Raw genomic sequence first — 23,300 nt, forward strand, 5'->3', positions numbered from 1 at the left:
AGCCATTTGGGTACCTAAGCACTTGTTGACTAACTCAAAAGGACCCAACAAGAGTTGGGTACCAAAGTGTGCTTAGGTTAATGATGTAGGTACTTGGTGATGAGATTAAGCCTTCGGGGTGGTTGAGCAAGCAATTTGACTATATTCACTCAATCTATCAACCAATTCTTATCATAATCCCTTATATGGTTGACCCGAAGATAATTCAATGAACATCTCATATATTTCATCCTCACCATTGGTAACAAGTACCTAAACCTTTTAGGATAGTCACTTTGTTCGTTTTGTGTTCTATAGTTCACAAATAGGTACATTTGTGAAATAATAAAAGTGGCTAATTAATTTCACTTGAGATTTATCATGTTTGCCATATGATGCTTTTGATCGCTCTCTAGTAGAGTAATTTATTTGTTGAGATGCTAGTATACAATAAATAATAAAGCTAAACAAAGAATCACAAGCAGCGAATTAATTGTGTCTGTCCTGCACTTACCGGACGTATCCGGTATGCCTACCGGACGTGTCCGGTATTGTAGGAACCAGAACACTAATTGAATAAGCAACTGAGTTTTTGGATTCATATATTTTCATATATACTCAATTTACTCAGAAGTTTGTGGTTTACCAAATCTAAGTGGATTGTGAGCATCTCTTCAACTCAAATTTAAATATGGCAAATTATTTGGTTGTGGTTCAAAATAGAAAATTGACTCCCAAATTCTTAATAGAACAATGTGCTTGTTGAAAGTCATTCAAATTACTTGGAGCACTTATTTAGGGGGAGCTAAATTTCTATTTTACACCATTGTGGACTAACAAATTTATCTAGCATTCTTTGTAGTTCTTTGGATGAAAATATATATAGCATGATTATTTGGCAATTGAGGTCAACATAAAGATCATCATGTTGTTTGTCTTCTTAGTGGTATTCTTGTGGGCTCAAGGCAAAGGTATGTGTTTACATACATACATTGTAAGTACATCTAAGGCCCTTTATATGTTAGAATGTGCATTTATGTGACATAGGAGAGATGTTTTTCAAAACCCCTAACTAGCATGAGTAGGAAGTGTGAATTTGAAAAACTATTTGAATCTTGGTCTTTGTGACCTAGCCTTGCCATGTGATGATTATAGCTCTCCTTGATTGTTTGATTGGCTAATCACACATGACATGGCTTTCTTAAGTCCATAATCTACTATGTCTCTCTCTCTCAAGTAAGCGAAATCTTGTATATGCCAAATATTTGGAAAATAGAAAATCAATTTATGGCATTGGATAAGGAAAGTGATGATACTCGGTTTGGATCAAGATTATATGCCTTTTTGGACTAAGATATAATAGAAAAGGGGATTGGAAGAGACAAAACACATTTTGGAATAATTTGGGCCAGCCTGTGAATACCGGACGTGTCCGGTATGAGCGGGACTATAAAAACAGAGCGTACCCCTTCGGCCCAAACTCACTTGCCTCCTCCAAACCAACCAGCCGACGCCCCTCTTCCCACCTAGGGCGACCAAGGATTTCACTAAGGAAAAGAGAGAGGGAGATTGCATTGCAGAAGGCTTGGATCAAGGATTGAAGGCCCGTGGATTTGGATTTCACATAGCTCTCTCTTCTCTCCTCTCAAGGTACCCTAATCACGGACCTCGTCCGATCTACATGGTCAATGCATGATTTTAAAATTCCTTTGGTGATTGTGCTGCATTGGTGATGAAGAAGCAATGCCTAAAGTTTGGTATTAATCCATGTTGGTTTGAATCAGGGAACCCTAGTTAGGGTTGCTGGTGGCCCATACCGAACGTGTCCGGTATGCTACCGGACATGTCCGGTATGACCTAGCAGAGCAGGCTCTCTGCTTCCTTTGATTCAATGCTATCCTAAAATTGTATATTAGGCACAGTTTCTTCTGTATCTATGTTTTGCAAACCTTGTGACAATGGTGTGTCGAGGTGATTGTAAAACCTTGGATAAAAGAATCTATGTCTAATTACAATTCAAGAATAAGCTATGGGCATGTATCTAAAATTCTTTGGAAATCTTTGGATACAGGACAGCAACCATGAGTGGACGACAGGAGCCGAGGTCCAAGCACAGGCATGATCCAACACTTGAGAAGTACAAGAAGGCGAGACAGGATATGCATCCTGGATTTTAGCCGACCAGCAGGAGGTCCACCAGGGCTGCCTCTAGTGCAGCAGCTCAGTATGCAGAGGGGTTTGGGAGCTCTTCTTCTGACACAGACACTGATGGGTTCAGAGTGGAGTCTAGAGATGAAAGAAAGAGGAAGAGCACTGATAGAGGATCAGATGGTGACAGCTCAGATGAGGAGCAGGAGATTGAGGAGGAGGAGTTAGTTCCTCCAGTTCAGCACCAGCCTGGTCAGGGGATGCATTATGGTCTTCTTGAGACACGTCTGCCCAATGTGCCCTCCTATGTTCCTAGAGTTGACTACAGGGGAAAGGGTATGACCAGGAAGGCTAGAGATGAGTGAAGGGTTGATCCAAGGAGCTTACCTAAGGTTCAGTATGATCATTGCTTTCAGACAGCCTTTCACTTAGATTTCTACTCTAGTGTTATTCTCACCAGGAACCCTGTGATTGCTAGGTCTCAGTGGATTGACTGGCAGTACGTTATAGAGTTGCAGAAGGCCTCAGTTGATCATGCCATTGCCATTTGCCAGCGCACTGGGGTTTATGAGATCATGGAGTTCTAGCATGACTAGAACATAGAGGTAGTAGCTCAGTTCTATGCTACTCTGTTTGTTGAGGAGGATGAGAGGCGGATGCACTGGATGCTTGAGGGCCAGTGGTATAGTGTTGACTATGATATTTTTGCCGCCCATCTTGGCTTCTTAGAGGATGATCTCCAAAGGGACAGGATCCACACCGAGCAGGTGTTACCTCCTGAGCAGCTCACCTATATGTATCCTCCTGGTGGTGAGAGAGGAGCTATGGGGAAGGTTCTAGGTCTTCACCCTACCTACAGATACCTAGACAGGATGTTCAGGAAGACTATTAACTGCAAGGGTGGAGACAAGGGCAACATTATAGATTATTCCAGGAACCTACTCCATAGGATGACACCTGATGCTTGGCCCTTCAGCATGTTTGACTTTATTTGGTTCGAGATCAGGAGTGTTGGAGAGAGGCCCCTCAAGGGCTGTGGTTTTGCTCCTTATATCATGCATATGATTGAGCAGGTGACAGGGCACATATTCGAGTATGATAAGATTCACAAGGCCCTGAAGATTATTGCAGATCTGCCTGAGACAGGGTTACCTCTAGCAGGACTAGGAGGAGCAACCGTAGCACCAGAGGCAGATGCACCTGGGAGTGGTGCACCAGCAGGAGCTTCACCTTCACCACGTGCTCCTTCACGTTCTACTTCACGCCGTGGCAGTCCTCCCTCGTCTATCCGCAGGCTTTTCAGCTCCATATTTGGGATGTGTCGAGACATCCAGACCTGGCAGCAGAAGGAGAGGGAGGCTAGGAGGAAGGATACTCGAACCTTGAAGCAAATTGCTTCTAGGCTTGAGCTTGATCCTCCTAGGTCTCCACTATCAGATGAGGCAGCTAGTGAGCAGGAGACTAAGGAGCAGCAGCAGGCTAGATATGACAGAGAGTATGCTGAGTTCCTTCAGAGACAGCAGCAGCAGGCACCTGAGCACCCTGACACTCTACCACTTCAGGCTCATGTGCCTACTCACTCTCAGCCATGTCCTAGCACTGCAGACGACTATGCTATAGATTGGTGGAGTGACCTGACAGGTGGTGGTGGCTTCTATGGGTCTGGTGGCTATGACCCGTCTAGTGTGGGTGGTTCTCGTCCAGCCAGTGTTGCATGCTCAGATGATGAGGATGCTGGTCGAGATGATGATGATGAGTGATCTTAGCTTTCTATGACAGCTTATAGCCCCTTTATCCTTAGTATGTCATTGTTGGACCTTTGTGGTGATAGATGACAAAGGGGGAGAGGGACTGATTAAAGCTTTAGGATAGTTTCATTTGCTTATCTTTGTACCTAAAGATATGTACTGCAGGCTGTAGTTTGTTTTTGAGCTTCATTGATGTATCTTGGATTTGAGATAGATTGTATCATGTGAGAGATGAGACTTACTTATACTTTATCTATGTATCTCTTGAGACATGATCTTTATCTATATATATCAGTGGTTTCTGGGCTTGAGAAAATTTGTAATGAGTGCTATGTGTGAATTACATATGTCATATTTATTTTCATAAGGACTATGCATGCTAGAATGAAAATATTTGATGTGATGCTTTTATATTTATTCTTGTGTGATATATCTTGTCATATGCATCACGGTTTCACTTTGTCACACACACATGCACCCTAAGGATGCAATGATTTAGGGGGAGTCTCCTATATATTTTAGTATGTGCAATTGATATTTGAGGTCATTTTGTGAATTCTAATCATAAGCACATATTAAGGGGGAGCATCTCATAAATCATTGAACCCAAAAGTTTAAATGTTTATATCATTTTGTAAGCTTTAATCAAGTTGTCATCAATCACCAAAAAGAGGGAGATTGAAAGTGCATCTAGCCCTTTAGTGGGTTTTGGATGATTGAATGACAACGTGATTAAAGGACTAACCCGTTTGCTAAGTGTGAACAAGAAATAGGTTATCTCACAGGTACTTAATGAAAGCTAAAATGATGTGTTGTTGTATAAACAATCTAGTTCAAGCACAAGACAACAATGCAAATGGAATTCATATGAAGGCTTATTCATTGTGGGATTTCCATGTACTATGTGAAAGCAAGCTCGTGATTATTAGTTAATAAAACATGAGGGAGTGCATATGGAATGATCTCATATTTGAAGCTTGCTAAATTAAAATGAAAAAGATAACAATACATATGAATGGATGATTTAACACAAGATGTGACTTGATAGCTTGAGATGGTGAAGATAGCAAGGAAAGGCTTCGAGGTACTAAGCAAGGGTGAAGGGCAAGCGACGGCTTGGCGGCCGAAGAACCTAGCTAGGGTGAAGAAGAAAGTACTTGCATTTAGTTGAGGTACTAATCAAGCTAAGATGGTCATATTGATGTGAAGGATCAAATCTATAATGAAGTATTTGATGGAAGTGACTTGATACATTTGGGATTATTCAAATTTGATGAATGGAATTAACTCACATGCCCAAGATGGCTATGCTCAAGTGAAAAGATCAACATCAACATGTTAGCACCCTTACTTGATGAAGATTGGAAGGGACGGCATCAATTCAAAAGAAATCAACTCAAGTGGTATAAATTCTTTTTTGTTTTGATCTTGAGTTTAATAGGTATGCCGTACTACTAAGAGGGATGCATCATGTTGATAGATAATGTTTCATAAGTGCTCAAGCCAACCCATGTGAGTTTTGAGTATTTGAGCGACAAAAGTGCTAACTGATTTCTTGCTGGTCTGGCAATACCGAACGTGTCCGGTATTTGTCTAGCAGCTGTAAAATTGTTGTTCTCGGGTTGGTTTGTCAGGAGTTCCGACGTAGGTCGGGAGTTCCGACAGTCGGGAGTCCCAGCATGGGTCGGGAGTTCCGATGTCTCGCACTTCAACTGACTTGGAGGTTTCACTGTCCTGGTCACACCGGACGTGTCCGGTATGGATGACCAGAAGCCAACGGCTAGTTTTCAAAAGCCGTGAGGGTCAGGAGTACCGACGTGAGTCAGGAGTTCCGACGATCGAGAGTTCCGACATGCATCGGGAGTTCCGACACCTCACTAACTTTAACTCAGTTACATGTTTTTCAAATATGCTGAGGGTCGAGAGTTCCAACGTAAGTCGGGAGTTCCGACGGTCGGGAGTCCCGGCATTCATTGGGAGTTCCGACGCCTCACAACTTCACTATAACTTAGTTACCGTTGGTGCAGTATGAGTCATACCGGACATGGCTATAAAACGGCTAGTTTTTCAAGGGGGCTATAAATACCCCCAAACCTCCACCTTTGGAGGCTGCTGATTCTGCTGAGATAGATACACGTTTTTGAGCCTTGCCAACTCTCCTAAACCCTCTCTTAGTGAGTGTGTGATACAAATTGCAAAATTCATTTGTGGGTTAAGAGAGAATTTGAAAAAGAGAGCAAGCCACCACTTGAGCACTTGTGCATATTGTCAATCTCGTGATTCGCATTTGTTACTCTTGGACTCTTCGGTCCTAGACAGCTAGGTGTTGCCGGAGAGCAACCGAGAGATTGTGGTTGCTTCGGAAAGTTTGTAATGGTCGATTCTGCCGCCTCGGAATCATTTAGTGGAAGGAGAAAAAGGAGTTGGAAAAGACTTCGGCTAGAGTGATCTTCGTGGTATCCTCTAGGGCTGACCTTCGCTGGGTCGCCCGCAGCCCCCTCAACGGAGAGTAGGACTCAAACGAGTCCGAACTTCGGTAAAACAAATGTCGTGTCTAAATTCGCATTTCATTTGATATTTGTGTTGCTTTAGCTATTCTGCAGGTACTCTGTGTATATTACTATCTCTAATAGTTTCCTGCAGTTTGGATTGAAGATAGAAATCAAAGGGAGCAAATTCGGGGCTGTTCCACTGAAGTCGTGAATACCGGACACGTCCAGTATACATACTGGACACGTCCGGTATTAGCCCCTGCGCCAAACTGAATCGTATTGTGTTCTAACTTTTTGGTTGCAGGCGTTTAGCTCCTAGATTCATTTAGTATCTTTTATATACTCTGTGGCTAACTTGTGAGGGGTGGTACTACTCGTTATTTGGAGTTTCCATTTTGGAAACTCCCTTTACTAATTGTTTCCGCATTTAAAGGTGTTAATTCTCAGAAACGCCTATTCACCCCCCCTCTAGGCGGCATCCTAGGTCCTTGCACTTCTTTTCAAGTTTAAGCCCTTGATCATCGCCATGCCATTACCATTGTCATGTTATGATCTTCATTAGCTTCTCCACTTGAAATGTGCTACCTATCTCATGATCACTTGATAAACTAGGTTAGCACTTAGGGTTTCATCAATTCGCCAAAACCAAACTAGAGCTTTTAGGTGTCTCAAAGGCCCTGTTCGGCTGCCGGTTTTTTCAGCTGGTGGGCTGATAGTGTTTTGTTTTGCGTGAGAAAACACTATATTATGACATTTGTAGGAGCACAAAGGGAAAAAATCGAAATCGACCTTAGGACACCTCAGGTAAAAGTCAGACAACTACTCCCGCTCTAATAGAAGATGTTCTTTATTCGTTCATGTATTCACTTTACTATAAAAATAACTCTTCTTCTCCCACTAGTTCAAATATTTTTGCGCTAATACTCTGGTGCCGACGTCTATCCGGATGACCCATTTCCGTTCCCGAGCTAGCACAGCGACCGGGCCCAATAGGCCCATCTGCGCTCTCTCTTCTTTATCTACTCCATCTGCATTGCGACGGCGACAGAAATCCCCAGCTCCTTGCTTCGCTCATCGCGGCTCACCACGCTGTCCACCCACCCCAAGCCGCCTCGCGGTGGCACCCCCATCCCTCGTCGAGCCACGCCACGTCTGCCGCCGCGTCGTGCTCCATCCCCGCCGCGACCGCTCCGCCTCGTCGCGCCGTGCCCGGTCCCCACCCCTACGCGTCGTGCTCCGTTCCTCACCGAATCGAGGTGCTGCCGACGCCACCGTTCCCCACCAGGAGGTCGTGCCCGCTGTCGCTGCACCTCGCGCTCCCTTCTTTCCTCGGATGTTGCAAGCGTATGCTTCATGTCTTTCCGATGTTTCAGAGTTATATTGCAAGTGTTTTATATGAATGTTGCAAAAGTAGATCGGGATGTTGCATATGTTGCGATGGGCGTACACGTATGTTGCAAATATCTGTTTCCAATGTTTCATATGTTTTTTAGACGCATGTTGCAAGTGTGTTTATCTGGATGTTGCATATGTGTTCACACATATGTTGCAAGTATTTTATCTGGATGTTGCGTATGTTTTGCAATGGTTTTCAAGTGTCTTTCAGGTGTTTTTGCGAGTATTGCAGACGCATGTTTCAAGTGTTTCATCTGCCTTCAGACGTATGTTTCAAATGCCACATTTGAATATTTCAAAAGTAGATCAGGTGTTTTGCACATGTTGCAACCTGTTGCAATCGCTGGAGGGCGCGAGGGGTCGTGCCATCGTGCGGGGCGTAGACGCCGCGCGGGTCAGGTGGGGCGCAAACGCCGTGTGGGGTCAGGCCATACGCGAAGTGCAGTCGCGGACGTCCGGACGAGTCCTCAACTTTTTTTTCTGGTCAATTCGGGGGAGTTACCACCTACTTATATTGAATCGAAGGAGCTAAAAGCTCAAACAAATACAGCATACTTCCGGCATACCAGAAGGTGTACACAGAGCAGGAGAGGGGAGGGGGTGGAGAGACAGAGCAGAGAGAGGAAATGAAGAGTCGTCACAGCAGCCCAGGCCACAGACAACTTGGCATAAAAAATCAAGAAAATGACGCTACCTATTGGAGACAAGCCGAATAGTCGTTATGGATTTGGTAAGGCGACCACACAAGTGAGAAAAAAAATGTATTGCTATAGAACTAAACGATGTCAGGATTGCAATATAGACAGCACTATAGTACAAATGTTTCTATCTAGGCTAAACTATATGAGTTTACATTGTGATCGGTATCGAGTAGGATGATATGGGTTGTAGGATCACTATAATACGACACAATAAGTTTCAAGCATGTGTGTCGGTTGGATTTGATCATGCTAGAAAACGAAAAAAAAAATCCCCATCTCTGGTTAGCCCAATGGAGGCTTTGTGAACTCCCACGAAGAGCAATTGGTCATTCTCTCCTTCACATTCTCTTGTATTTAGATCTTTCATTTGTGTAGAATTGGCTGTTTGATGTACAAAATTTGTATGTATAGAGCTAAATGTGTTTCGAAGCGATTGCAAGTGCTGATTGTACACTTCACTTCACCAAAGACGTTGTGAAGTCTTGAAGACATCTAGAGTTTGGACATGTTGCGTTAGCGGTGAGTTTTGTCACTCAATTATTAGCTTTATATTCTCTGGCTGAAACATAGATCGATTATTTTATTTTCTAGATTTTTAGATCTTTCTTTGAGACAATGTTCGTTTTCTTTAGGAACTTCGTACAAAGAGGAAATGTCGACATGAAGAGAATGTAATGTAGCTGCTACAATTATTACTGACACGATCACACGAGCAGAGATAGATGGGAAAAAATACAGCTTGAAATAAATTTGAGTTTGGTTGGGAGAGTTGCATGCACATTGCACAATAACAATTGTATCACTTTCCTTCCATATTATTCCGGGAATTATATCGAATCCATCCCGACGCGGCCACGGCGGGCGCTGTCGTCGGCGGCGGATGCGGGCTTGCGGGCGAGCCGACGAGCCGCTGTCGTGACCCCGCGCGCCGCGGGCGAGCAGCCGACGACGGGAGCGCCACAACCGAGCAGCAGGACACGGCCGGTGCGGAGCTCGCCTCCCAGGCGGCGCGCCGAGGACTTGCTCGCCCGCGGCGTGCTGCTACTGCTTGCGGGCTGTCTTCCTCTCTGTTCTCTCCCGTGCACACTGCACTTGCTCGCCGGCGTGGGCTCAGAGTTGAGCTAGGGGCCACGGGATACGCTGGGGAGAGATGCAAACGGAGAAGGAGCTCACCACGACGCCGATGGTGGGCTTCTTGTCGTCGAATGCTGACCGGAGAGGGAGGGAGCTGAGGCGAGGCGGACGGCAACTCCGGCGAGCTTGCGACGAAGGTGTTGCTGGCGTGGGTTGATGCGAAGGAGCGGTTTCACTGACTCGTAGTGCCTCTGCGAACTCAAAGGAGGAGGAAATGAGGTCGGAGGACGGAGAACAGCGAGCTCAAACCGAGCTCGACAATGGCGGCTGTGCCGGCGAAAATGGGTGCTGGAGAGTGGGGAAGGGCTCGGGTAGTGATGGAGCGGTGGAGGCGTGTGCTCGCTGTGTTGTGGCCCAACTTATATAGGGCAAAGAGGGAGCGAAGAGGAGCCGGTCACGAGCTCAGAGGCATGCTGCCCATGGCGACTGCGATTGGCGCTCCCGAGGTGTGCGGATGGCGCTGCAACTACTACGAGGGTAGAGCGGGGGACGCGGAAGGAAGGGAGGGGGCCTGGTCCTCGCGGCGGGCGAGCTTGGTCGCGTCAGGAGCGGGAGGAGATGGGTTGCTACTCACGGGCTGCCGGCTTGCTGCTGCTGCTGCTCGCCATGGCCATGGCAGCGTCAGGATGGAGAGAGAGGAGGAAGAAGAAGATGACATGTGAGGCCCGCGTGTCAGTGACAGGGGTAATGAAGTATACGTCTTCATATACGACCCAGACTTTGTCCATACGTATTCAGTAGCATTTTTGTGGGAAACAAAGAATTGTAACGGCATGCTTCAAAATAGACGAATAGTAATGACGTTTCTCCAAACATCAAAAATTATAATAGCATAAATCCAATTAACCCTTATCTAAAACCCTTTTCTAAATATTGCACAACTTCAGAAATTATAGCGTGAACTGCAGCACTCTGGAGGCATCTGAAGTCATAGATGCTAACCTGCTCTCTGCCATCATAGCATCACCTGGGAGTAGAAGAGGAAATATAACACTCAAGATGTAAAGTTGCGAAATTTTCATTGTCATATTGGGCATCCACAGGCACATAGTTCAGCAGGATTTTAGGGCGAGTTCATCGCTTTTCAACCCATCACAAATCTACCAACATTGGAACAGCATGGCGAGGCAGATTAGCCTTGGGCAGCATCTAAGAGGCAGGAAAAGCTTTCGCCAGGGAGGCAGGGATCGCAACCACCATTCCTCTTTATGAACTTAGAAGACCAGCGTTTGTGGCATGTTAAAAAGAGCACGAATAGTCTCACTGGCGACATCCAACAGCTGTAGATACTCATCTGCCCCATCAACCAAGCACTGTAAAATCATCCAAAAGGGGAAAGGTGAGAAATGTAACATTACAGATACTATAGAAGTTTCAGTATGTGATACATCTGTGGATACAGTTTCAGTGACTTGCTACAAGATAAAAACATGCAACTCTAATATGGCAGGCTTCAACATCATATTATTTCTGAACAAGTCATGTGGAAGAAAAAAGTTCTAGGTTTCCCTTTAGAAGAGTACAAGTCATGGGAAACAAGAAAAGGATGAACATGAGAACTGTAGTACTGTAATTTTAGTCGGACAAACCTTATCAGTTTCCCCAAGCTTTTTACATATCCTTGCCTTTTGATCATCTTGAATATCATCCGCGCTAACAATCACATCTAGAAACTGCACAAGTACTACAGTTAGCAGCAGTGACAGATGAAATCAACAGGAATAGTAATTAACTGAAGTATGGCATCTAGAAACAAAATAAACAGATGACCTGTGCCATCAGCTGTGAGACTGGATATCCATCTGCTATAATATTGCTAACTTCCTTGTTCGCCACGTCAAATTCACCAGATTTGCAGGCTGCAAGCAGTGACTTGACAACATCTTCAGGAATAACCTGACACAGGGAGACAAACATGATGAATGGACGAGTTTGATTTCTCTTTGTTCAGGTCACCAATTACTTGCATGGTAAAATTTCTCATGATATAAGATATTTTTCCAAGGAAAAGCACAATTAATTTCCTTTAAGCATAAACAATTTTATTGCTATGTGTGTAAAACTTCGTTGAAGGCTAGAACTACACTAAGTTCTGGGGGAACAACATCATCAAGCATGAATAAACTTTTTATAACAATATAACCTCAAGCATAAAGCAAAAAATAATAATTAATTCATCATCGCACTATACAGGAACTAGTAAATTCGTACTATGTGATAAATTAGCATATTCACAAACAAAAGAGGAGAAAAGTGAATGGTGCTGTACCCCTGAAACACTGATCAAGTCACTGGAAGAGAGAGAAGATCCAAATAAGCGAGCTGCACTCTGCAACAAACCAAAAGTATATGGAACTACGATCAGCTGAGCACAGCTTAATGCCAAATAGTAGATTTGGAGAAAATTCATACCTGAAGATAGGTTATAGCACGACGAAGATCACCTTGAGAAATGGCACTCAGCGTGGACAGCGCCTAATTAGAGAATTCAAAGCATCTCAACCAAGTAATTATTAAATGAAAGAATGCTCCAAACAATTGACCAGATATTATCATAATAATGTATGATGCATATAAACATCATCTGATTCATCACGAATAAGGCTAATTTAAATACCTGAGCATCAAGATTAAGACCTTCTTCATTGCATATATGCATAATGCGGCTGCTCATCACTTCTTCTGAAAGAGGCTTGAACCTAAACTTGGCACATCTCGATGCAAGTGGTTCTATTATCCTGTAACATTAACAATCATGAATCACAAAAATTCAATATTTGTACCATAGAAAAATAATAAGATCACGTTGACAAAATACAACTCCGCCTATGTTGTCTCAACATAGCAGGTCCCAAGCCCTCTGATACGGCGTTGCCGCCGTGGAGTACGCAGGGGAGACTGGAGAAGGAGCTGAGACTGGGAATTGGAGCGAAGAGGATAGCGAGGCAATGGCGCGGTGGGGGAATCGCCGGCGGCAACGGTAGAACCGTGCGCGGCCACCGTCGAAGAGGAACCCCACCCGCTGGGAGGTTCTATTCTTCTTCGATGATCCGATTACATCCCTAAATGCAGCCTTTATAGTCCAGGTGCATTCCAACAAACTCTAGTTGAGATCCTAAAAATCCTCCCTAATTATTCCCTAATTATTTCTTATTTCCTAATATATAGTGCCTTAGGCACTGCTGGCCGTGGCCCTCATCTGGCGCCTATAATGGCGACCTATGAAGGAGTCCACAACATTTCCCTCCTCCCCAACAAACAGCTCGTCCGCGAGCTGAAACGCCAGGTAGAGCTCCTTGAAATCAGCTAGCGGCTCCCAAGTAGCATCAGCAGGAGAACAGCCAGTCCACTGCACCAACAGCTCCCAGATACCTCGGTTGAGACGAGCTCGCACCACCTGAGACGGAGTAGGCACCACACGACCACGAAGAATGGTTGGTAACGGCATGATGGACGCAGGTGGATCACCTTCATACTTCTTCAGCAAGGCGACGTGAAAGACATCATGGATGCGCGCCTTCGGAGGAAGCTGCAGACGATAAGCGACCGTGCCAAGCCGCTCGATGACTTGATAAGGGCCAAAGTAGCGTGGCCCAAGCTTGGAGGGGGAGGCAGCCGTGATGCCCACCGCTGTGCGCTGCTGCAAACGTAGAAGCACCCAATCACCAACAGCAAACTCCACATGGCGACGTTTCTGGTTCTGGTGCTCCCTCATGGTGTCCTGAGCCAAGATGAGACGCTCGCGAATCTCAGCCAGGAAGATATCACGGTCGCGGAGCTGGCGATCCACAGCAGCCACACGGACCGCACTCGGCGTGTAAGACATCAGAGCCGGAGGCGGTCTGCCATAGACGACCTCAAACGGTGTAGTCCGAAGGGCGGATTGGTATGAAGTGTTGAAGCAAAATTCTGCCCAAGGAAGCCACTGCAGCCAAGACCGGGGCCGATCACCAGCGAGGCACCGCAGATACATGACAATGATGTGGTTGGTGACCTCAGATTGACCGTCCGTCTGAGGATGGAAGGCCGAGCTGCGCAGGAGCTTGACCCCAGCCAGCTTGAACAATTCTTCCCAGAAGTGGTTGGTGAAGACCGTGTCACGATCACTGACAATCGAACACGGGAAGCCATGGAGCCGGACGATGCTACCGAAGAATGCCCGGGCCACGGACTGCGCGGAGTAAGGGTGGCTCAAGGCCACAAAATGAGCCATCTTGGAGAAGCTGTCGACGACGGTCAAGATGACCGACTTTCCGCCGACTCGCGGAAATCCTTCCACAAAATCCATGGCGATGTCACTCCAGACATGGGTCGGCACAGGCAAGGGCTGAAGGAGGCCTGCCGGGTGGAGATGTTCCGTCTTGTTCCGCTGGCAGACAGCGCAGCCGCGTACAAAGTCACGGACAAGGCTGTGGAGGCGGCTGTTGTAGAAGGAAGCTCGCAGCTGGTGAAGAGTCTTCTGGGCACCCTCATGACCGGCCTCATGAGCATCACGGAGCAGCTGTGGCCACAAGCTGGAGCCCTCCGGGACGAAGACACGGCTGTTGTAGAGCAGCAGGCCGTCAACAAGTTGCCACCCTGCAGGAGCTCAGCAAGCTGACGGTACAGGTCCTAAGCCGCTGCATCGTCGTGTAGCTCAGCACGCAGGGTGTCGTAGTCGGTGAAGAGGGGCCCGGACAGGGCCAAGACTGCAGCCTCCGCATCACGGCAAGACAGCGCGTTGGCGACGGTGTTGAACTTGCCGGCGCGGTACTCAACTGTGAGGTCGTAACCGAACAGCTTGGAGACCCACGTGTGCTGCGGGATGGTCGTCAGGCGCCGGTCCAGGAGGAATTTGAGGCTCCAGTGGTCGGTTCAGATGGTGAACGCCCGACCCCAAAGGTAAGGCCGCCAATGACGGACAGCCTTGACCGGCCCAATCAGCTCACGTTCATATGCTGGGAGCTTGGCATGGTGAGGAGCGACCGGCCGGCTGAAGAAGGCGATGGCGCCGTCGCCTTGGTGCAGCACAGCGCCAAATCCAGCACCGAACGCATCGCAGTCGACGACGAAACGCTTGGTGAAGTCCGGCAGCTGAAGCAGCGGTGCGGTGACTAGTGCCGCCTTGAGAGCGACGAAGGCAGCTTCCGCGTCGGCCGTCCAAGTGAATGCCTCCCGCTTGAGGAGGGCAGTGAGAGGTGTTGCCACGCCGCCGTACCCCGCGATGAATTTGCGGTAATATCCAGTGAGGCCGAGGAACCCTCGCAGGGCACGTGTTGTACGCGGCCGCGGCCAAGCTTCCACTGCTGCGACCTTTTCAGCATCCATGGTGACTCCCTCGGTGGAGATGATGTGGCCGAGGTAGGCCACGGACGGTTCGCCGAAGTAGCACTTGGATCGTTTGGCGAAGAGACGATGATCGCGCATGATCTGCAACACCGCTTTAACATGCTGTAAATGTTCAGCCCACGAGGGACTGTAGACTAGGATATCATAAAAAAAAACCAAAACAAAGAGGCAGATGAACGGCTTCAGCACATCGTTCATGAGCGCCTGAAAAGTTGCCGTCGCGTTGGTGAGGCCGAAGGGCATGACGAGGAACTCGAAGTGCCCCCGGTGCGTCCGGAAGGCAGTCTTGGCGACGTCATCTGGGTGCATGCGCACCTGGTGGTACCAGCTGCGCAAATCAATCTTGGTGAAGAAGCGGGCACCCCTCAGCTCGTCCAGGAGTTCGTCCACCACTGGGATTGGAAACTTGTCCTTGACGGTGGCGTCGTTGAGAGCGCGGTAGTTGACGCAGAAGCGCCAACTATCGTCCTGCTTGCGGACCAGGAGCACCGGGGAGGAAAAGGGTGAAGTCGACTCCCGGATGATCCCTTGGCCGAGCATGTCCTCGCACTGCCGTTCGATCTCGTCTTTGAGGAGCTGTGGGTACCGATACGGGCGCACCGCCACCGGTAGAGAGTTCGGCAGGAGATGGATCCTGTGGTCGTGGCGGCGTGGTGGTGGTAAACCACGGGGCTCCTCAAAGATGTCGCCGTATGACTGTAGAAGCTCCTCCAACACAGCACGGGAATCGGTGATCGCGCGAGCCGCCAATCCCCTGCTGTTGACGCCGGTCCAGTGGTGAGATCGGCCGTTGTACCAGAACGACATCGCCAGGGCGCCGAAGTCCCAGACGATCGACCCCAGCGTCCGTAGCCAGTGGACGCCAAGGACCAAGTCGAAGCCGCCCAAGTTGAGCGCGAAGCAGTCGATGGAGAAGGCCTCGCCACCAATGATAACTAGTGTAGCGAGACAGACGCCCGGGCTGCGCACCCGGTCGCCATTGGCCACCAAGACGTTGAGGCCGGCGCGTGGAGTGACAGCAAGGCCGAGGCGTTGGGCCAGCGTCGAGTGGATGAATGTGTGCGTGGACCCCGTGTCCACCAGCGCTCGTAGGTGGACACCACCCACCGTCACCTGCAGCAACATGGAGTCAGCGGAGTTGAGGCCGGTGAGCGCGTGGAGAGAGATCTCCACGTCATTGATCTCGCTGAAGGGGTCGTCCTCGCCGTCTGCCAAGTCCATGAGGAAGACGCCCATGGCGGTGCACTTGTGCTCCTTGCTGTACGGCTCCGGGCAAAAATAGCATTGCCCATTCTGGCATTTCTCCTGCATCTCTGCCGGTGTGAGGCGACGGAAGCGCGGCCGCGGCCCCTCCGACACTGTGGCGCCCGACGTAGCCGGGGCGGCCGATGCAATGGCGTGGCGACTCGAGCTCTTAGGCGCCGCAGAGCTGTTGACAGCAGAGGCCTCCGCCTGGCGCTGCTCGAACGCCCGCGCGAGGCTCATGGCCTTCTGAAGATTGGCCGGGTACTGCATCTCGACGTCGTGGGCTAACGGCTGCCCCAATCCGCCCGTGTAGAGGTCGATCACCGTCCGCGTGGTGAGGTTGTCACAGCGCGAGAGCAGGGCCAGGAAGCGCCGCGAATAGTCCTCCACGGTGCTTGTGCGGACCAAGGCCTTGATCTCAGCAATGGAGTTGGTGCGGATCAGCGGCCCAAAGCGGAGGTTGACGAAGTCGACGAACCGTGGCCATGAGACCATACCGAAGTCACGTTGCATCTGGTAGTACCAGTCAGCCGCGGTACCGTCGAGGAACAGGGACGCCATCCACACCTTCTCATCTTCTGGAACACGATGGCCACGGAAGAAGTTGTCGCACTTGTTGAGCCACGTCAGGGGATCAGACTCGCCGTCGAAGGTTGGAAAGGGGATTTTGGGTGGTCTGTGTGGCTCGCGTGGTCGATCGAGGGCCCGGCCACCACCGTAGGCGAAGTCGCGGCTGTGGTCGCGGAAGCTGCGGCCGTACTCGCGGCCAGCACCATCAAACCGGCGGCCCGGGTGATCCTCGTAGTCGCGGTCGTCGAAATCGCGGCCGCGGTAGTCGTCATAGCCGCGCCCGCGGTCGTCGTAGCCGCGACCGTCGCCGCCACGTTCTCCCCGACCGTAGAAGTCCCGATTGGAGTCGAAGCCGCGTTGAAACCGCTCCCGCTCGCGAAGGACGCGCTCGCGGAAGGTGGCCCAGGCGTGGTCTCACTCGAGGTCGAGCGCGTCGGCGTCCACTTCGTCGCGGTAGGTGGCGTCATCGGCGCCGTATTCATCTTCCCCGCCAGCGCCCTTTCCGGCGTCGGGTTTGCCATTCTCCACACGAGCGAGGCGGGCGGCGTGGGAGTTCAAGCGGTTGTTGATGGTGGTGAGTTGACCCAGAATCCGATCGAGCTTTTTGCGTCCATGGCCACAGGATCAGGCGCGGTGCCGGACATTGGTGTCGATGCACCGGCAGGGGTCTCTGATACCAAATTGATACGGCGTTGCCGCCGTGGAGTACGCAGGGGAGACTGGAGAAGGAGCTGAGACTGGGAATTGGAGCGAAGAGGATAGCGAGGCAATGGCGCGGTGGGGGAATCGCCGGCGACAACGGCAGAACCGCGCGCAGCCACCGTCGAAGAGGAACCCCACCCGCTGGGAGGTTCTATTCTTCTTCGATGATCCGATTACATCCCTAAATGCAGCCTTTATAGTCCAGGTGCATTCCAACAAACTCTAGTTGAGATCCTAAAAATCCTCCCTAATTATTTCTTATTTCCTAATATATACTGCCTTAGGCACTGCTGGCCGTGGCCCTCCTTATCTGGCGCCTATAATGGCAACCTATGAAGGAGTCCACAACACCCTCGTAAAGAAGGAGGATTGTGATAGGCGTGGCGAGCCAACGTTAAATCTAGCCATTCTAATGGAGATGAAACCCGAAAGAAAACCGTTGGGGCGTAACCCTCTTAGCGACGCGCCATATTGGGACCCGGGTATGGTGTTAAATAGGCAAGGGCCGGGTCGTCACCCCCGTGACGCGCCATGTCGTGATCTGGGCACGGTGTCAAATGAGCAAGGATCGGGTCGTTGCATCCTTAGTAGCGCTGGCGCGCTACATCGGCGCCCGGGTGTAGTAAAAAATGAGCAAGGGTCTTCCCATCTGAATCGACGGGTGCGAAGGGTAAGGAAGCTAGTTGAACCAATTAGAACCCGTTTAGGTAGTTGGAATGTAGGGTCGCTTACAGGTAAGTTAAGAGAATTAATTGATACCGCGACTAGGAGACGTGTAAATATATTATGCGTTCAAGAGACTAAATGGAAGGGTCAGAAGGCGAAAGAGGTGGTCAATACAGGTTTCAAGCTTTGGTTCACAGGGACAGTCGCGAATAGAAATGTAGTAGGAGTTTTGATTGATAAGAGGCTTAAGAATAGTGTGGTGGAAGTGAGAAGGCAAGGAGATAGGATTATCTTAGTCAAACTTGTCATTGGTGATATGGTCTTGAATGTAATTAGTGCGTATGCCCCCAAGTAGGCCTCGACGAGAGTGCTAAGAGACAGTTCTGGAAAGACTTAGATGGCCTGATTAGAGCTGTACCTAGCAGTGAGAAGCTTGTTATAGGAGGAGATCTTAATGGGCATGTAGGTACTACAAGTGCAATTTTCGAGGCAGTTCATGGAGGTTTTGGGTATGGTAGTAGGAATCAGGAGGGGGAGGAAGTTCTGAACTTCGCGGTAGCTTTTGACTTGATGATAGCCAACACTTTCTTTAGAAAGAGAGAATCTCATCTAGTGACCTTCACACAACACTCTAGCCAGATTGACTTTGTCCTCACAAGAAGAAAGGACAAACGAGCATGCTTGGGTTGCAAGGTGATACCAGGGGAGTGTGTTGTTTCTCAATATAAGCTTTTGGTGGTAGACTTTCTTTTTCAGGTGCATGGCCGTAGGGATAAATAAGCTAAGATTGAAAGAATAAAGTGGTGGAAACTGAAAGGGGAGACGTCAGAAGTATTCAGAGAAAGGGTTATCAAAGAGGGCTCTTGGAAGGAAGAAGATGACATAAACAACATGTGGGAGAAGATGGCAACCAACATTCGGAAGGTGGCCTCAAAGGTGTGTGGAGTAACCAAAGGAAGTGGAGGCGAGGCTAAAGATACTTGGTGGTGGAACGAGGAAGTCCAAAGGGCTATTAAGGAGAAGAAAGAATGCTATAGACGCTTGTATCATGACAGGAGTGTGGACAACATAGAGATGTACAAGGTGGCAAAGAAGACTGCAAAGCGAGCTATAAGTGTGGCAAAGGGTAGAGCGTACGAGGATCTTTACCAACATTTGAGTACGAAGAAATGAGAGAAGGACATTTATAGGATGGCTAGGGTTCGGAAGAGAAAGACAATGGACTTCAACCAAGTTAAGTGCATTAAGGATGAAAGGGAGCATCTCTTGGTGAAGGAGGATGAGATCTGACATCGATGGCAAGAGTATTTTGACAAATTGTTCAATGGTGAGAATACGGACACAACCTTTCAGTTGAATGACTCTTTTGATGACACCAATAGGCGCTTTATGCGGAGAATCCAAGAATCTGAGGTCAGAGAGGCGTTAAAAAGAATGAAACGAGGTAAGGCAATGGGACCGGATGGTATCCCAATCGAGGTGTGGAGATGCCTTGAGGACATAGCTATAGTATGGCTAACCAAGCTGTTTAACCATATTTTTCGATCGAACAAGATGCCTGACGAGTGGAGGAGAAGTATATTAGTACCGATCTACAAGAATAAAGGGGATATTCAAAGTTGTACTAATTACCGGATAATTAAGTTGATGAACCATACTATGAAGCTATGGGAGAGTTATCGAGCATCGCTTGAGAGCAATAACGCAGGTCTATGAACCAATTTGGTTTCATGCCCGGAAAGTCAACCAAGGAAGCCATTTTCTTAATAAGACAAGTTATGGAACAGTATAGGGAGAAGAAGAAGAACCTACCTATGGTTTTTATTGACTTTGAGAAGGCTTATGATAAAATACCAAGGAATGTTATGTGGTGGATTTTGGACAAACATAAAGTCCCAACGAAGTACGTCGAGCTCATTAAGGACATGTACAACAATGTTGTGACTAGTGTTCGAACAAGTGATGAAGACACAAATGACTTCCTGATTAGGATATGACTACATCAAGGGTTAGCTTTGAGCCCTTATCTGTTTGCTTTAGTGATGGATGAGGTCACAAGGGACATACAAGGGGACATTCCTTGGTGTATGCTTTTCGCGGACGATGTAGTGCTAGTTGATGAAAGTCGAACAGGAGTGAATTAGAAACTGGAGTTATGGCGGGAGACTTTGGAGTCCAAAGGTTTTAGACTCAGTAGAACTAAAACTGGGTATATGAGATATGACTTCAGCACTACTATTCGGGAGGAAGATATTAGTTTCGAAGGTCAAGTAGTGCCTAAGAAGGATATCTTTCGATATTTAGGATCAATACTACAGAGAGACGGGGATATTGATGAAGATGTTAGCCATAGAATCAAAGCAGGGTGGATGAAGTGGCGCCCAGCATCTGGTGTCCTATGTGACAAAAGGGTAACACAGAAGCTAAAAGGCAAGTTTTATAGGACGACGATTAGACCTGCTATGTTGTATGGTGCAGAATGTTGGCCTACGAAAAGACGACATGTTCAATAGATAAGTGTCGCGGAAATACGTATGTTGCGTTGGATTTACGGTCATACAAGAAGGGACAAGTTCGGAACGATGATATACGTGATAGATTAGGAGTAGCACCAATTGAAGAAAAATTTGTCCAACACCGGTTGAGATGGTTTGGACATGTCCAACGGAGACCTCCGGAGACACCGGTGCGTAGTGGAATTCTAAGTCAGGATAGTAACGTGAAGAGAGGCAGAGGAAGACCAAAGTTGACTTGTGTAGAGACAATAAAAGGAGACTTGAAAAGATGGAATATACCCAAAAACTTAGCCTTAGATAGAAGTGCTTGGAAAACAGCTATTCACGTGTCTGAACCTTGATTGCTTCTGCTGGTTTCAACTCTAGCATACCCCAACTTGTTTAGGACTTAAAGACTTTGTTGGTGTTGGTGTTGGTGTTGGTGTTGAGTGTTGACAAAATACCTGCTGATATAGTTGCATATAAAAAAGAATCTGGTCACTTTGGAGTAAGTCTCCATGGTACGCCTCAAAGCATTCTACAGAAGGATATAAAATATCAACTTAACATATGTATTAGGTCTGAAGCATTTATTACATATAGAAGAATGCTGTGTGACAATATACCTGGGCATCTTCTGTCATTGAATCTGCTTCATCAAGTATAATAATCTTGTAAGGTGGGCAGGGATAACCACTGAAGTCCATCACAACAAGAAAACTTGTAAGGAATACAAAAATCGGATGGAATTGAAAAGCTTTCTAATTTTGATGAGCTTACGCTTTCCGTGCAGTACCAACAGCAACAGCAGCAAAGTCCTTGATTTTCGTCCTCACCACATTAATTCCACGATCATCACTAGCATTGAGCTCCAAAACTCTCGACTTATACAGCTCTGGACTGAAACATCCAAAGAGGAGAAGAAAACTGAGTCCCCAAACCAACTGAGAGTAGTGTTGTGTTTTTTTTTTTTCAAAACAAGACAGTTTCTAATGTCATTTCCACACTTACTAGCATGGATATGCAAATTTCATGAATAAATTTGAGGAATTAACCATCACAACCACATGCATAAAACAGATAACAGAGGCAACGCTGGTTGTCTGACAGTCATTCTCAATAAGTTAAAAACAATTGTGAGTCGAAGAGGAAATCATACTCGCTACTTTTGTATTAGTCAGAGTTCCTCTTAAATGGCTATTTTAAACACATATAGTTTTATTTTGCTGCTGTTCTGTTGCATCAAAAAGGTAACTTGACTATGTATCATTCGACTCAGTGATAAGCACCAACATATACATGGGTTACAGATTGTACAAACAGACATGCCAATCTTCGCCCCATAAAAACAAGATTATAAATTTCGAATATTTTGATGGTCCATCCTTGATGGAAATAATCAACCTTCCAAAAAAAATTCTCACACATATGTAGAGCCTCTAACAGGACCTCCAGCAAATTAATCATTCAAGCTAAATAATGCCTATGGAACCTTAGAATGGGCTGAAAATGCAAGTAAATTAGGGATCTCCACAACCGTTGCTGTTCTTTTTTACCATTTTAAAAGAAAAAAAGAGTATTTTGTGGCATTGAAGGATATATAATCGTCAGTAATATCAAAGGATCAACTATAGCAAGCTGCACTCGCCATCAATTGCTCCATTGCAGTAGCAACTACTCATGCTGGCAAGTCTCAGGCAATCCAAGATTACATAGCACACTACTCATGCTAGCACAACCAAATTAAGAAATCGTACACTAAAAGACAGGGTCCAGCACGAGGGTATACCCGTAGAGCTGGTAGGCAATGGCGAGTGCGGTGGTGGTCTTTCCCGTCCCCGGCGGGCCGTAGAACAGCATGTGCGGCAGCTGCAAGCGACCAAACAGCAAATAAAATAAGAAAATCTCCAAGGGGGTTCCGCAAATAAAAAGAAGAAATTTTGTGGGGGCGGAAGAGGGGTTAGGGTTTAGCGTTTACTCACGTCGGCGGTCTGGAGGGTGTTGGTGAGCACCCGAATCACCTCCTCCTGGTGAGCCACATCCTTGACCTGCCTCGGCCGGCTGCAACCCCAGCAAGAACAAGCGCGATTAGAGAGAACCGCCAGTGCTCCATTCCAAATTCCGGGGGGAAATTGTGGGGGAAGAGAGGGAGGGGTGCGGGCTTACTATTTCTCCACCCATGGCTGCGACATCGGCACGAGCGGCGCCATGGTGGCGAGTGGGCGGGTTGCTCCTGCGTTTTCGTGCGCTGCGATTTTCGGGTCTCCTCTTTCCACAAGGCGCTGGGACTCGGGTTCACCTCGCTTGCCTCCACCACCAGCGCCTTCGAGGATGTGCTCCCGTCGTTTCCCTAAGCAGCGGCGACCATAGTCGAAAAAAAAACAGCGGTGACCACAGATTTGGTCGATAGGGCCGTCATTTGGCCAAAGAAACCTCGATTCGGTTAGAGTAATGTTGGGGAAATTTTGATTTGTGGATAGAAGAAAGTGAAGGGGAGAACGATTTTGTTAGGTTTCTATAAACCAGATCTATACAACGTAATTGATAAAGATCATGAAACAAGCTTTATCTTTTCTATATAACTAGATAAATAGCCGTGCGTTGCATCTGGGTCATAAATTTTTTGTGGCCTATGGTTGCCACAACTTGCGGCATACACGAATATATATTAAGAAAAGTTCTACAAATTTAAATACA

The 23,300-nt window shown here is 47.5% G+C and overlaps 1 protein-coding gene across 1 annotated transcript; it reads right to left on the minus strand.

Annotated features, from left to right (window-relative positions):
• Positions 1–10,597: 10,597 nt before the first annotated feature.
• Positions 10,598–23,095, minus strand: LOC136551525 (replication factor C subunit 2-like). Its single transcript, XM_066543061.1, has 12 exons — positions 22,770–23,095; positions 22,586–22,664; positions 22,393–22,472; positions 21,384–21,503; positions 21,230–21,299; positions 21,068–21,141; positions 12,215–12,335; positions 12,010–12,072; positions 11,867–11,926; positions 11,368–11,493; positions 11,187–11,270; positions 10,598–10,910 (listed from the first exon to the last, which is right to left on the minus strand). Exons 1-12 carry the CDS (start codon positions 22,811–22,813, stop codon positions 10,812–10,814), a joined length of 1,020 nt encoding a protein of 339 aa, XP_066399158.1. The 5' UTR covers positions 22,814–23,095; the 3' UTR covers positions 10,598–10,811.
• Positions 23,096–23,300: the final 205 nt, after the last annotated feature.

Source organism: Miscanthus floridulus, chromosome 1 (genome assembly GCF_019320115.1).
Source record: "Miscanthus floridulus cultivar M001 chromosome 1, ASM1932011v1, whole genome shotgun sequence".
NCBI classification, from domain to species: Eukaryota; Viridiplantae; Streptophyta; class Magnoliopsida; order Poales; family Poaceae; genus Miscanthus; species Miscanthus floridulus.

Coding starts and splice junctions, on each gene's coding strand:
- LOC136551525 (XM_066543061.1), bottom strand. CDS start 22,813: ATGGCGCCGCTCGTGCCGATGTCGCAGCCATGGGTGGAGAAATA. Junction 12,073..12,214: donor GTCTTAATCTTGATGCTCAG/GTATTTAAATTA, acceptor TTCTCTAATTAG/GCGCTGTCCACGCTGAGTGC. Junction 11,927..12,009: donor GTGCTATAACCTATCTTCAG/GTATGAATTTTC, acceptor GGTTTGTTGCAG/AGTGCAGCTCGCTTATTTGG.